Consider the following 13,849-nt stretch of genomic DNA (forward strand, 5'->3'; position numbering starts at 1 on the left):
AGTGACGTCACACAGCCGCCGGCCAATAGAAGCGGAGGGGCGGAGATGAGCGGGACATAAACATCTCGCCCACCTCCTTCCTTACGCATAGCCGGCGGGAGCCGCAGGATGCAGGTAAGCTGTGTTCATCATTCCCAGGGTATCACACGGAGCGACGTGTGCTGCCACGGGTACGATGAACAACCTGCGCCATTAAGAATAAACGATTGTTTAAAAATAAGCGACGAGTACACGATCAACGATTTTTTACCGATTTGCGATCGAACGTAGGTGTTACACGAGATGACATCGTGAATGATGCCGGATGTGCGTTACGAAAACCGTGACCCCGACGATGCATCGTACGATAGATCGTCTCGTGTGACGCCCGCATAAGTCTCGCACTGATGGAGAGGGACGTCTCCTGATGGTCAAAGGTCTCATTGCATCGAACAAGGTCACATTCACCTCTCTGCATCTTCCCAATTCAGGTCAGGACAAAGCACTCAATACCTACTTAGATCAACTGGTGGTAGTTGCAGAAGGAATACTGACTTCAACATAGCATTTGACCTTCTTATTGACAATTCCAAAGGGAGTTTTTTCCTTTCACGCTCCATACAAAAACGTATATTAATATCTCTGCAGGACCATCAGTTGATTTACACATGGTGCCTTCTACAACCAGCAGACAGGGATTTCTCCTTCTTTTCTAAGTCTCATTGTCTGTACAAGGATTGACTATTTTTTATTAAAATAACAAGACACTGCTGTACTCCAAAGGGCCAATATTGACAATATCTTCTTCATGGACTATGCGTTGGTTAGTGTCACCATTACTTTGTCTTTAGACTCAAGCAATGCCACTTGCGCTGAAACGCATCTCTTCTTGATGACCTCATCTTGGTCAGACCTACAGAAGTCTCTTGACACATATTTTGCTGTCAGCTCTATTGAGAAAACAGACCATTGTATTGTGTAGAAGGCACACAAATGTATGATCAGAAGGGGTTTTTTTTAGCTTGGGGCTCGCATAAAACGTGAACATGTTCAGGAGATTGCTTGTCTGCTGGGGGAGATTGGTGACCTGGAAATATCACATATCAGATGATACAAGAGAGCCACTGATGGTTAAATGTGAGTCAATTTGGTCTCTACTTCAACATAAGGCAAAAGATGATCTCTCCCAATGTTGTCACCATTACTATGAAAACGGCAATAAAAGTGGCAATTCGTTAGCTAGGGCCCTTGGGGTACAGAGATCTAACACCTATGTCCCGGTCATCATGGACCAGTTGCAGCGACGCAAACATCCTCTACTTGACATTGCCGATACATTTAAAACTGGGTATAAATTTCTCAGTGGTGTAGGATTCCAACTCACCTGCATTCTATCTTTACGGAAGCTAGTCCCTTATGATAGAGATATGGTTAGGTGGAGGGTGATATATTAAAAATGTTTTGTTCCTGCAGGCCGCTCTCTTCTTTTTGGGAGCAAGTGCAGCAAGTAGTACATAAACTCACAAATTTAATTTCAGACCCGGACCTGGCTGTTGTCCTCCATTACTGCAACATCCCTCTAAAAATCAACAGGCATTCGATATCAAGACATTTAATTGTGACTGCAAGAGCGTGCATCCCTCTGCTCTGGAAGAAAAATACCACTCTGACAATCTGTGTCTAGTTTACTAAAATAAATCAGTTGATATTAATGGAGGAACTCAAGGTTTACAATTAATAACTTATGATTGCTTCTACAAAACCGGGCTTATTGGACAGAATTAAGATAAGTAGATGACTATCTGGTCTTTATCGGGGTGAACTGACCTACATTCTTTGGGTCCCACCTTTAAACAGCTGTCCCCTTACCGTTCCCTCTTCTCTTTTTGCATCTTTTGCTTTTCTCTTTTTCGGTTTATTCTTTTTCTTCCTTCTTTGTAAACTCTTGTGACTAGATGGCTACACTCAGCATGGACAAGTACGCTATGCATTTTTAAATCCTGCACCTTAATGTTTTTGTGTTATTGTGCTGTATAACTTTCAGGATCTGAGTAATAAGTTCATATCTTCTATTCTCGGCACGGCTAGTACATTGTGAGTGTATTTACTCTTCTCTTTATAAATTCAATAAATAAAAATTATGTAAAAAAAAAAAGAAAGAGCTAAAATTACTGCTGTCCATTCACCTTATTTTTTTCAGCCATCTCTTCAATCTGATAAGTCACTTTTCCAGCATAGTGTGATATAACAAAGTTAGGACTTTTACTGAATTTGTCCCGCCCAAAGCACGCATTCTGTGAAAGATTGACTTCAAGTCGAGATTGGAGTTGGAGAGAATCGGAAGGTCGATTCAAACGACATTCCTGTAAAAAGAAAAGAAATAAAAAAAATCTATAATCATCCTCCTTTTTGTAAACTACCATGCAGCAAAGATGTAGTCACTCAGAGAAGGTGTAGACTAACCTCTTAAGGACAAGGACTACATTGGTCTTAATAATCAGCCTTTTATATTTTAGTTTTTACTATTTTTGCACACAATAAAAATTAAATCTTTTCTTTTCATCGCCATACTTTTTTATTTTATTCCATGGAAAGTGCTATATCACAAGCTTGTTTATTTCTACACTAAAACTCCTATAGCAGCAAAAGTAAAAAAGAAATTGATGATTTGTGTTATAATTACTTACCTCATTCAGCAATGAAAAAACACTAACTGGACTTCCTTCGATAAGTTCCACACAGCGCTTATTATCTTGGTAACTGATAAAAGACCATTCAAGGCCTTCTGAAGCATATTCGTCCTTTAAAAGATGACAACACATAAATGTTCAGACTAAAAATATTTATTATTCAGTAAAACATGTTTTAGATACAAGACCACACGTACATCTTAAGAAACCGATGCCAAAAAAATACATCCTATTCCAAAATGACTTATACATGTCTAAAAATTAACTTCACAACATTCATTTTGACCTAACAGCACCGTATGATTTTTTTAACAGTGTTAAAGGATAAATCTGGATGACCAAACAGACGAAAAACGCAGAGTCAAAAACGCAATGAAAAAAATGCAAATGAGCTAAGGTGCAGAAACTCTGTAGCATCAAGAACTCAACTGATCCTGATCGTGGGAACATAGCCTAATTGTAATATCATGGACAATATGGCAATTTGGGAAATATGTATATTACTAGAGATACTTTTATATCATGAATTAATAGGACATGTGAAAAAAGGAAACTTTGTAATATATTTGGTCTTGTCTTGGCAGTTGATTCTGTGTAGACGGTAGGTTGGAGGAGCTCTGTCTCTCACTCCTCCTTCCGTCCATTCTACCTCTAGCTCCTCCCTTTGCCTCTAGCTCCTCGCACTACCTCTAGCTCCTCCCTCTGGCTTTAGCTCCTCCTCCAGCTCCCTCTGCCTCTAGCTCCTTTTTCCTCTTCCTCCCTCACCTCTACCATACCTCCCAACCGTCCCGGATACAGCGGGACTATCACGCTTTGCATTGTTTGTCCCAATGCCACGGGCGGGACGGCCGTCTCCCGGGCTCCGCCCACCCACTCTCTCCCCGCCTCCCTGCTTTTCCCTCCTACCATCCTAACACGTGACGTGGCATAACAGAAAGGAGCGCGCTGCCCGAAACTAGTCTCTGTCTGCTCTGTGCTGCTGCTAAGGTATGTAGAATCTCCCCAGCGCTGATTCCCCTCCCCTCCCGGCCGGAGCCTCTCTGTGCGGTCGGCCGGAGCCTCTCTGTGCGGGCGCCCCCCGCCGCCTGTCTGTGCGGGCGGGCGGCCGCCTGTCTGTGAAGGCGGGCGTCCGGCCGCCTGTCTGTGAAGGCGACCAGCCGCCTCTCTGTTCGGGCCGCCTCTTTGTGCGGTCGGCCCGCGCCGCCTGTCTGTGTGGGCGGCCGGCCGGCCGCCTGTCTGTGAAGGCGACCGGCCGCCTCTCTGTTCGGGCGCCCCCCGCCGCCTGTCTGTGCGGGCGGCCCACCGCCTCATTGTGCGGGCGGCCGGCCGCCTGTCTCTGCGGCGGCCCGCCGCCTGTCTGTGCGGGCGGCCCGCCGCCTGTCTGTGAAGGCGGGCGGCCCGCCGCCTGTCTGTGAAGTCGACCGGCCGCCTCACTGTGCGGGCTACCGGCCGCCTCACTGTGGCTGCCTGCGTCTCCGTGCTGGAGGCCCGCCGGCTGCCTGCGTCTCCGTGCTGGAGGCCCGCCGGCTGCTGCGTGTCCATGCTGGAGGCCCGCCGGCTGCCTGCGTGTCCATGCTGGAGGCCCGCCGGCTGCCTGCGTGTCCATGCTGGAGGCCCGCCGGCTGCCTGCGTGTCCATGCTGGAGGCCCGCCGGCTGCCTGCGTGTCCATGCTGGAGGCCCGCCGGCTGCCTGCGTGTCCATGCTGGAGGCCCGCCGGCTGCCTGCGTGTCCATGCTGGAGGCCCGCCGACTGCCTGCATGTCCATGCTGGAGGCCCGCCGGCTGCCTGCGTGTCCATGCTGGAGGCCCGCCGGCTGCCTGCGTGTCCATGCTGGAGGCCCGCCGGCTGCCTGCCTGTCCATGCTGGAGGCCCACCGGCTGCCTGCGTGTCCATGCTAGAGGCCCGCCGGCTGGCTGCGTGTCCATGCTAGAGGTCCGCCGGCTGCCTGCGTGTCCATGCTGAATGGGTGTGGATGGGGAGTGGATATGGGCGTGACTGTGAAATAGGTGTGGTTAGGGGCGTGGCCTAAAAATTTGCGTAGTACGCCGCAAACTTTGTCCCTCTTTTCCTTCTTTAAAAGTTGGGAGGTATGCCTCTACACAGAATCATATCAGTAGCAACTGCCATCTCCTATGTCAGTAATGCAACAATCCCTCTTCACTGAATACAGATATTCCTAGGAATTGAGAATTTTGAAAATGAATAAGTCCAGGAGAAGAAAGAAGCAAATTTCTCGGATAAGATATATTACAAATTTTATTTTCATGTGTACATTGATTTATGGAATAAATATTAAAACAACGGTTACGCTTTACGTATCAGTCTGTATCAGTAAAAGACATTCAGGAAAAGAAAAGTGACCAGCAACTCATTCAAAATGTATAAAACAAGCCTTTATTCCATACTATTAAAAAAACATTGGTTGCTCAGATGTGTAGATACATACAGTGCGTCTTACCTGTTTCAAGCCCATCAAGGCTCTTAATCATAGACATAAAAACCAAAGCACAAAAGATAAAATTAAATACCCTCCCAAGAGATTAGGCTTGGTTACATGGTTTCCATTCATTAGCAGAAATTAGTCAAGCTGCTGTGAGATAATCGGAGAGACAGGTTAGAGCAGCAAACAGTAATTAGCAGAACACAATCCATAGGAATACTTGGACATACTTTGCATAGTATCAGCCTTAGGGGTACTTCACACACAGCGAGATCGCTACTGAGATCGCTGCTGAGTCACGTTTTTTGTGACCTCATTAGCGATCTCGCTGCGTGTGACACTGAGCAGCAATCTGGCCCCTGCTGTGAGATCGCTGCTCGTTACACACAGTGCTTGTTCGTTTTTTTATTGTTGCTCTCCCGCTGATAAGCACACATCGCTGTGTGTGACAGCGAGAGAGCAACAATCCTGAATGTGAAGGGAGCAGGAGCCGGCGTCTGACAGCCTGTGGTAAGCTGTAACCAAGGTAAACATCGGGTAACCAAGGTGGTTACCCGATATTTACCTTCGTTACCAGCCTCCGCAGCTCTCACGCTGCCAGTCCCGGCTCCTGCTCCCTGCACACGCTAAGCTAAGCGGTGTGCGCTGGTAACTAAGGTAAACATCGGGTAACCATACCCGATGTTTACCTTAGTTACCAGTGTCCGCAGCTTCCAGACGCCGGCTCCGTGCAAGCACAGCGTCGCTTGCACGTCGCTGCTGGCTGGGGGCTGGTCACTGGTCGCTGGTGAGATCTGCCTGTTTGACAGCTCACCAGCGACCATGTAGCGATGCAGCAGCGATCCTGACCAGGTCAGATCGCTGGTCGGATCGCTGCTGCATCGCTAAAGTGTGAAGGTACCCTTACCATTGTGTAGTAATAAAACTATTAGCAGTGTATGTAAATGTAGTAAGGAAAAATAAACAGAAACCTTACTATTTTACATAGATAAGAAAAACAAGTTACAGCAGCATAAACCCTAAAGCTGGGTTCACACATAGCGACAGCGACAACGACGTCGCTGTTACGTCACCATTTTCTGTGATGCAACAGCGACCTTGTAAGTCGCTGTTATGATCACTGCTTAGCTGTCAAACACAGCAGACACAGAGGCGATCATAACGACACGTGTCGCTGTGGTACATGTGCAGAGAGCATGGAGCCGTGCACACTGCTTAGCGCTGGCTCCCTGCTCTCCTAGCTACAGTACACATCAGGTTAATTACCCGATGTGTACTGCAGCTACATGTGCAGAGAGCAGGGAGCCATGCACACTGCTTAGCCCTGGCTCCATGCACTCCTAGCTACAGTACACATCGGGTTAATTACCCGATGTGTACTGCAGCTACATGTGCAGAGAGCAGGGAGCTGACACTGGCAGCGTGAGAGCGGCGGACGCTGGTAACGAAGGTAAATATCGGGTAACCAGGGAAAGGTCTTCCCTTGCTTATCCGATGTTTACCGTGGTTACAGCTTACCGCAGCTGCCAGGTGTCGGCTCCTGCTCCCTGCTCGCTTCATTTCGTCGCTCTCTCGCTGTCACACACAGCGATGTGTGCGTCACAGCGGGAGAGCAACAACCAAAAAATGAAGCTGGACATTCAGCAACGAGCGGCTACCTCACAGCAGGGGCCAGCTTGTTGCTGGATGTCACACACAGCGACAGCGACGGGACGTCGCTGCAACGTCACAGAAAATGGTGACGTAGCAGCGATGTCGTTGTCGTCGTCGCTGTGTGTGACGCCACCCTAAGGGTGCCAATATATTTATATGGATCACATTTAGTTCATGCATCCTTGTGGATCTATCTGGTGAAAGGTTTCTAGTAACTTTGAATGTCCTCCCTATCATCACACAATAGTAAAGCTGGTGTCACACATAACGACGACGACAACGACGTCGCTGCTACGTCACCATTTTCTGTGACGTTGCAGCGACGTCCCGTCGCTGTCGCTGTGTGTGACATCCAGCAACGACCTGGCCCCTGCTGTGAGGTCGCCGGTCGTTGCTGAATGTCCAGCTTCATTTTTTGGTCGTCACTCTCCCGCTGTGACACACACATCGCTGTGTGTGACAGCGAGAGAGCGACGAAATGAAGCGAGCAGGAGCCGGCACTGGCAGCTGCGGTAAGCTGTAACCAGCGTAAACATCGGGTAACCAAGGGAAGACCTTTCCCTGGTTACCCGATGTTTACGCTGGTTACCAGCCTCCGCTCTTGCTGCCAGTGCCGGCTCCTGCACTGTGACATGTGGCTGCAGTACACATCGGGTAATTAACCCGATGCATACTGTAGCAAGGAGAGCAAGGAGCCAGCGCTAAGCAGTGTGCGCGGCTCCCTGCTCTCTGAACTGTGACATGTAGCTGCAGCACACATCGGGTTAATTAACCCGATGTGTGCTGCAGGAGAGCAAGGAGCCAGCGCTAAGCGCGGCTCCCTGCTCTCTGAACTGTGACATGTAGCTGCAGCACACATCGGGTTAATTAACCCGATGTGTGCTGCAGGAGAGCAAGGAGCCAGCGCTAAGCGCGGCTCCCTGCTCTCTGAACATGTAGCACAGCGACCTTATGATCGCTGCTTCTGCTGTGTTTGACAGCTAAGCAGCGATCATAACAGCGACTTACAAGGTCGCTGTTACGTCACCGAAAATGGTGACGTAACAGCGACGTCGTTGTCGCTGTCGTTTAGTGTGACACCAGCTTAAGGCTAATGTTAGTGCCTAACCAGTCACTTTATCACTGTAGTTCTCCTTATCTAGGCACAATAGTAAAGGTCCAGTCACACTAAACAACTTATCAGCGATCCCAACAACGATAGGGATCGCTGGTAAAGGCCCCGTCACACTAAGCAACATCGCTAGCAACATCGCTGGTAACGAACAACTTTTGTGACGTTGCTAGCGATGTTGCTGTGTGTGACATCCAGCAACAACCTGGCCCCTGCTGTGAGGTCGTTGGTTGTTGCTGAATGTCCTGGGCCATTTTTTAGTTGTTGCTGTCCCGCTGTGAAGCACAGATCGCTGTGTGTGACAGCGAGACAGCAACAACTAATGTGCAGTGAGCAGGGAGCCAGCTTCTGCGGAGGCTGGTAACCAATGTAAACATCGGGTAACCAAGAAGCCCTGTCCTTGGTTACCCGATATTTACCTTTGATACCAGCCTCCTCCGCTCTCACTGCCTGTGCTGCCGGCTCCTGCTCTGTGCACATGTAGCTGCAGGACACATCAGGTAATTAACCCGATGTGTGCTGTAACTAGGAGAGCAAGGAGCCAGCACTAAGCAGTGTGCGCTGCTCCCTGCTCTGTGCACATTTAGCTGCAGCACACATCGGGTTAATTAACCTGATGTGTGCTGTAACTAGGAGACTGGGGGCTGGTCACTGGTTGCTGGTGAGCTCACCAGCAACTCGTGTAGCCACGCTCCAGCGATCCCTGCCAGGTCAGGTTGCTGGTGGGATCGCTGGAGCGTCGCAGTGTGACAGCTCACCAGCAACCTCCTAGCAACTTACCAGCGATCCCTATCGTTGTTGGGATCGCTGGTAAGTTGCTTAGTGTGACTGGACCTTAAGTTGCTAGGAGGTTGCTGGTGAGATGTCACACTGCGACGCTCCAGCGATCCCACCAGCAACCTGACCTGGCAGGGATCGCTGGAGCGTCGCTACACAAATTGCTGGTGAGCTCACCAGCAACCAGTGACCAGCCCCCAGCCAGCAGCGCCGCGTGGAAGATGCTGCGCTTGGTAACTAAGGTAAATATCGGGTAACCAACCCGATATTTACCTTGGTTACCAGTGCACGCAGCTACACGTGCAGAGAGCAGGGAGCAGCGCACACCGAGCGCTGGCACCCTGCTCTCCTAGTTACAGCACACATCGGATTAATTACCCGATGTGTGCTGCAGCTAAATGTGCAGAGAGCAGCGCACAATGCTTAGCACTGACTCCTTGCTCTCCTAGTTACAGCACACATCGGGTTAATTAACCCGATGTGTGCTGCAGCTACATGTGCACAGAGCAGGGAGCAGCGCACACCGCTTAGCGCTGGCTCCTTGCTCTCCTAGCTACAGCACACATCGGGTTAATTAACCCGATGTGTCCTGCAGCTACATGTGCACAGAGCAGGAGCCGGCGCTGACAGTGAGAGCGGCGGAGGCTGGTAACAAAGGTAAATATCGGGTAACCAAGGACAGGGCTTCTTGGTTACCCGATGTTTACCGTGGTTACCAGCCTCCGCAGAAGCCGTCTCCTGCTGCCTGCACATTTAGTTGTTGCTGTCTCGCTGTCACACACAGCGATCTGTGCTTCACAGCGGGACAGCAACAACTAAAAAATGGCCCAGGACATTCAGCAACAACCAACGACCTCACAGCAGGGGCCAGGTTGTTGCTGAATGTCACACACAGCAACATCGCTAGCAACATCGCTGCTACGTCACAAAAGTTGTTCGTTAGCAGCGATGTTGCTAGCGATGTTGCTTAGTGTGACGGGGCCTTAAGGCTAATGCTATATAATACTATGCATAGAGACAAAAAAGACTGACTGCACTCCTCGACCTGACGTGTGAACAGGTGCATAACTGAACATGACATAAAATACAAAAAAAAACAGTTTGCACTCTGATAATGCTAAAGTATGGAAACCATGAATATGTGAACATGGATCTGCATTACTGCTAAGGAAAATCTGAGAAAAATATGAGATATTTAACATATATAAATGGCCATTTGTATATCTGCCCAGTTGCCCCTTCACGGCATATCTCGTAACTGGGTCCCTGACGCTATGCTGAAGCCTCTCTCTAGGTTAAAAACCTCCTGTGTATGGGCAAGTAGGAACCTGCTATATAGGATAAGATTACCTGTGGCAACTGGGGGAAGGGTGCACGGTCAGAAGGTATGACCCTCTTCATATAGACAAAAAAGACTGACTGCACTCCTCGACCTGACGTGTGAACAGGTGCATAACTGAACATGACATAAAATACAAAAAAAACAGTTTGCACTCTGATAATGCTAAAGTATGGAAACCATGAATATGTGAACATGGATCTGCATTACTGCTAAGGAAAATCTGAGAAAAATATGAGATATTTAACATATATAAATGGCCATTTGTATATCTGCCCAGTTGCCCCTTCACGGCATATCTCGTAACTGGGTCCCTGACGCTATGCTGAAGCCTCTCTCTAGGTTAAAAACCTCCTGTGTATGGGCAAGTAGGAACCTGCTATATAGGATAAGATTACCTGTGGCAACTGGGGGAAGGGTGCACGGTCAGAAGGTATGACCCTCTTCATATAGACAAAAAAGACTGACTGCACTCCTCGACCTGACGTGTGAACAGGTGCATAACTGAACATGACATAAAATACAAAAAAAACAGTTTGCACTCTGATAATGCTAAAGTATGGAAACCATGAATATGTGAACATGGATCTGCATTACTGCTAAGGAAAATCTGAGAAAAATATGAGATATTTAACATATATAAATGGCCATTTGTATATCTGCCCAGTTGCCCCTTCACGGCATATCTCGTAACTGGGTCCCTGACGCTATGCTGAAGCCTCTCTCTAGGTTAAAAACCTCCTGTGTATGGGCAAGTAGGAACCTGCTATATAGGATAAGATTACCTGTGGCAACTGGGGGAAGGGTGCACGGTCAGAAGGTATGACCCTCTTCATATAGACAAAAAAGACTGACTGCACTCCTCGACCTGACGTGTGAACAGGTGCATAACTGAACATGACATAAAATACAAAAAAAACAGTTTGCACTCTGATAATGCTAAAGTATGGAAACCATGAATATGTGAACATGGATCTGCATTACTGCTAAGGAAAATCTGAGAAAAATATGAGATATTTAACATATATAAATGGCCATTTGTATATCTGCCCAGTTGCCCCTTCACGGCATATCTCGTAACTGGGTCCCTGACGCTATGCTGAAGCCTCTCTCTAGGTTAAAAACCTCCTGTGTATGGGCAAGTAGGAACCTGCTATATAGGATAAGATTACCTGTGGCAACTGGGGGAAGGCTGCACGGTCAGAAGGTATGACCCTCTTCATATAGACAAAAAAGACTGACTGCACTCCTCGACCTGACGTGTGAACAGGTGCATAACTGAACATGACATAAAATACAAAAAAAAAACAGTTTGCACTCTGATAATGCTAAAGTATGGAAACCATGAATATGTGAACATGGATCTGCATTACTGCTAAGGAAAATCTGAGAAAAATATGAGATATTTAACATATATAAATGGCCATTTGTATATCTGCCCAGTTGCCCCTTCACGGCATATCTCGTAACTGGGTCCCTGACGCTATGCTGAAGCCTCTCTCTAGGTTAAAAACCTCCTGTGTATGGGCAAGTAGGAACCTGCTATATAGGATAAGATTACCTGTGGCAACTGGGGGAAGGGTGCACGGTCAGAAGGTATGACCCTCTTCATATAGACAAAAAAGACTGACTGCACTCCTCGACCTGACGTGTGAACAGGTGCATAACTGAACATGACATAAAATACAAAAAAAACAGTTTGCACTCTGATAATGCTAAAGTATGGAAACCATGAATATGTGAACATGGATCTGCATTACTGCTAAGGAAAATCTGAGAAAAATATGAGATATTTAACATATATAAATGGCCATTTGTATATCTGCCCAGTTGCCCCTTCACGGCATATCTCGTAACTGGGTCCCTGACGCTATGCTGAAGCCTCTCTCTAGGTTAAAAACCTCCTGTGTGGGGGCGTGTCCTGGCTATGGAGGAGTGAGGACGTGTTTGTCTCAGCTCCTGCCACCGGACTACATTACTGACAATTAAACCAGCCCAAGAGCCTGGAAGAAAAGGATATGCAGCGCAGGAGAAGGGAGAGCTCCCAGGGGCCCAGCAGAGGAGCGTCACGGACAGAGGAGAAGGGAATTAGAGGCTTCCTTACCGGGCCGAAGCAGAGGACAGCACTGCAGACATCTCCCAAGATGGAGAAGCAGGGGAAGCCCCAGCAGCAGCAGAGACAGAGGGAGGAAAGCACCCGGGCAGTGGAGGAGAGGCAGCTGATAACCCCAGACAGCCAGCGTGTCCAGGTACAGGGGAGCCCTGGAGCAGGGAGCATGGGTACAACCCCCACCATTGCTGATTGCAGACCTGCAGTGGGGAGGCCTCAGGAGGGGGGAGAGGTGCCCTTACCCCTGTCACAGAAGGAGGACAATAATAAATCTCAAGCAGAGGCTGTTAATGCTGCAAATGGGGAACAGGGCCCTGCTAGTGGAAATCTCCTATCTTCAGTGAGACACAGCCTGAGTCAAAGTGTGTATGATATGGAAATGCAAGCAGAGTTAGAGCCTGCCACAAGTACAATAAGATCACATGAACCAGGAGTGCTAACAGAACTTAATGAAATCCGGGCACACATCTCTTCTATGCCCACCAGAGAAGATATGGAGACATATATAGCAAGGCTGGAACAGGCATACCGCACAGAGCTGTCGGCCCTGAGGGGGGAGGTGGAAAGAGTGGACACTCAGAACCAAATACAGGCAGCTAAAATACAGAATATAGAAGACACCACTCAGGCACAAGGGGCCATTTTGGATCAACACTCCTGCCAAATACAATATATGGTGGAAGCAATGGACGATGCTGAAAACAGGGGCCGGAGAAACAATTTAAGGGTCCGGGGTTTACCAGAGTCTGTTGAACCTAAGGATCTCCAGAGAGCCCTCCAAGTGATGTTTAATGAGATCCTGGGTGAACCATCAAGCCAACCCCTGGAGCTAGACAGAGTGCATAGAGCGCTTGGCCCTAGACCTACACAGAATGACAGACCTCGAGATGTGATTTGTAGGGTCCACCGTTATGTCCTTAAAGAGGCCATCCTGTTTAAGCTGCGCAGTGGAGTTTCACCAGCATACGAGGGGAGCCAAGTCCAGATTCTGCAGGACTTATCCCGTTTCACTTTACAAAGAAGGAGAGCACTGAAACCTCTCCTGGACATGCTCCGTTCGTATGAGTTTCAATACAGCTGGGGATTTCCCTTCCGCCTGCAGGTCCGACATGCGGGAAGAATGCATGTTCTTAGGAACCCGACTGATATGCCATCGTTTGCTGCAGCCCTGGACATTCCATTGGTGCCTATAGAGGAATGGCCGGTGTTTCCAATGGGGGTTTGGGGTGCTGCCCCAGATGGTGATCGGATGCGTGGCCCTCGAAGAGGAAGACCAGTCTGATGTTTAAGGAGTTATTGGTTCATAAACAAAAATTCATTGGGTTGTTTCTCAATAGAATGTACCTCCCAGTTTTGCTATAATTTTTTTGCCAGGGGGATTAAGTCTTTCTGATTATGAGGGGGGGGGTTCCCTCCCGCCTTCCTGGAAGAGGGGGCGGGGGGGCACCCCCTGACGGTGTATAGCACAATATTCTCTCTAGACCTTGTGTCCTCACATTATATAGGGCTCTGGCTGACAAACTAAGTTGAATAATTGCTTATTGTTAGTCCGGGGCAGGGGGCTCCTTTGTAGAAAGTTCCCTCCCTGATTGGGATAACACGCCATAAAGGAGTGGCGTAGTCTCACCATCCCTAGGTTAGACAGTTTGGTATTCTCTTATACCTATACAGTTACTTTTAGTCTTTTTAGACCCGACGTTAGGGTCTTGTTGTGACCTTGCAGGCGGGAGGCACTCTGACCTCCTTGCC

At 48.5% G+C, this 13,849-nt stretch overlaps 2 protein-coding genes across 4 annotated transcripts in view; one reads left to right on the forward strand and one right to left on the reverse strand.

The window, feature by feature from the left end:
* The window catches only part of MYO19 (myosin XIX), a 175,034-nt gene that overhangs the window by 55,570 nt on the left and 105,615 nt on the right, over positions 1-13,849 (reverse strand). Inside the window, exons 14-15 of the mRNA XM_075335795.1 lie at positions 2,667-2,780; positions 2,166-2,342 (exon numbers count right to left, since the gene is read on the reverse strand). Coding sequence (XP_075191910.1) covers positions 2,166-2,342; positions 2,667-2,780 — 291 coding nt within the window. The remainder of the gene's footprint in view (positions 1-2,165; positions 2,343-2,666; positions 2,781-13,849) is intronic.
* Positions 1-13,849, forward strand: part of PIGW (phosphatidylinositol glycan anchor biosynthesis class W) — a 176,056-nt gene that overhangs the window by 16,249 nt on the left and 145,958 nt on the right. For 2 of the 3 annotated variants that reach the window (XR_012750455.1, XR_012750456.1), the window contains exon 3: positions 2,985-4,247. The exons of the other annotated variant lie outside the window; for it this stretch is intronic. The gene's annotated coding sequence lies outside the window, so the exon portion shown is untranslated. Of the gene's footprint in view, positions 1-2,984; positions 4,248-13,849 lie in introns of those variants that run through there. 3 annotated transcript variants of the gene reach the window in all.

The sequence above is a fragment of the Anomaloglossus baeobatrachus genome, chromosome 2 (assembly GCF_048569485.1).
Source record: "Anomaloglossus baeobatrachus isolate aAnoBae1 chromosome 2, aAnoBae1.hap1, whole genome shotgun sequence".
NCBI classification, from domain to species: domain Eukaryota; kingdom Metazoa; phylum Chordata; class Amphibia; order Anura; family Aromobatidae; genus Anomaloglossus; species Anomaloglossus baeobatrachus.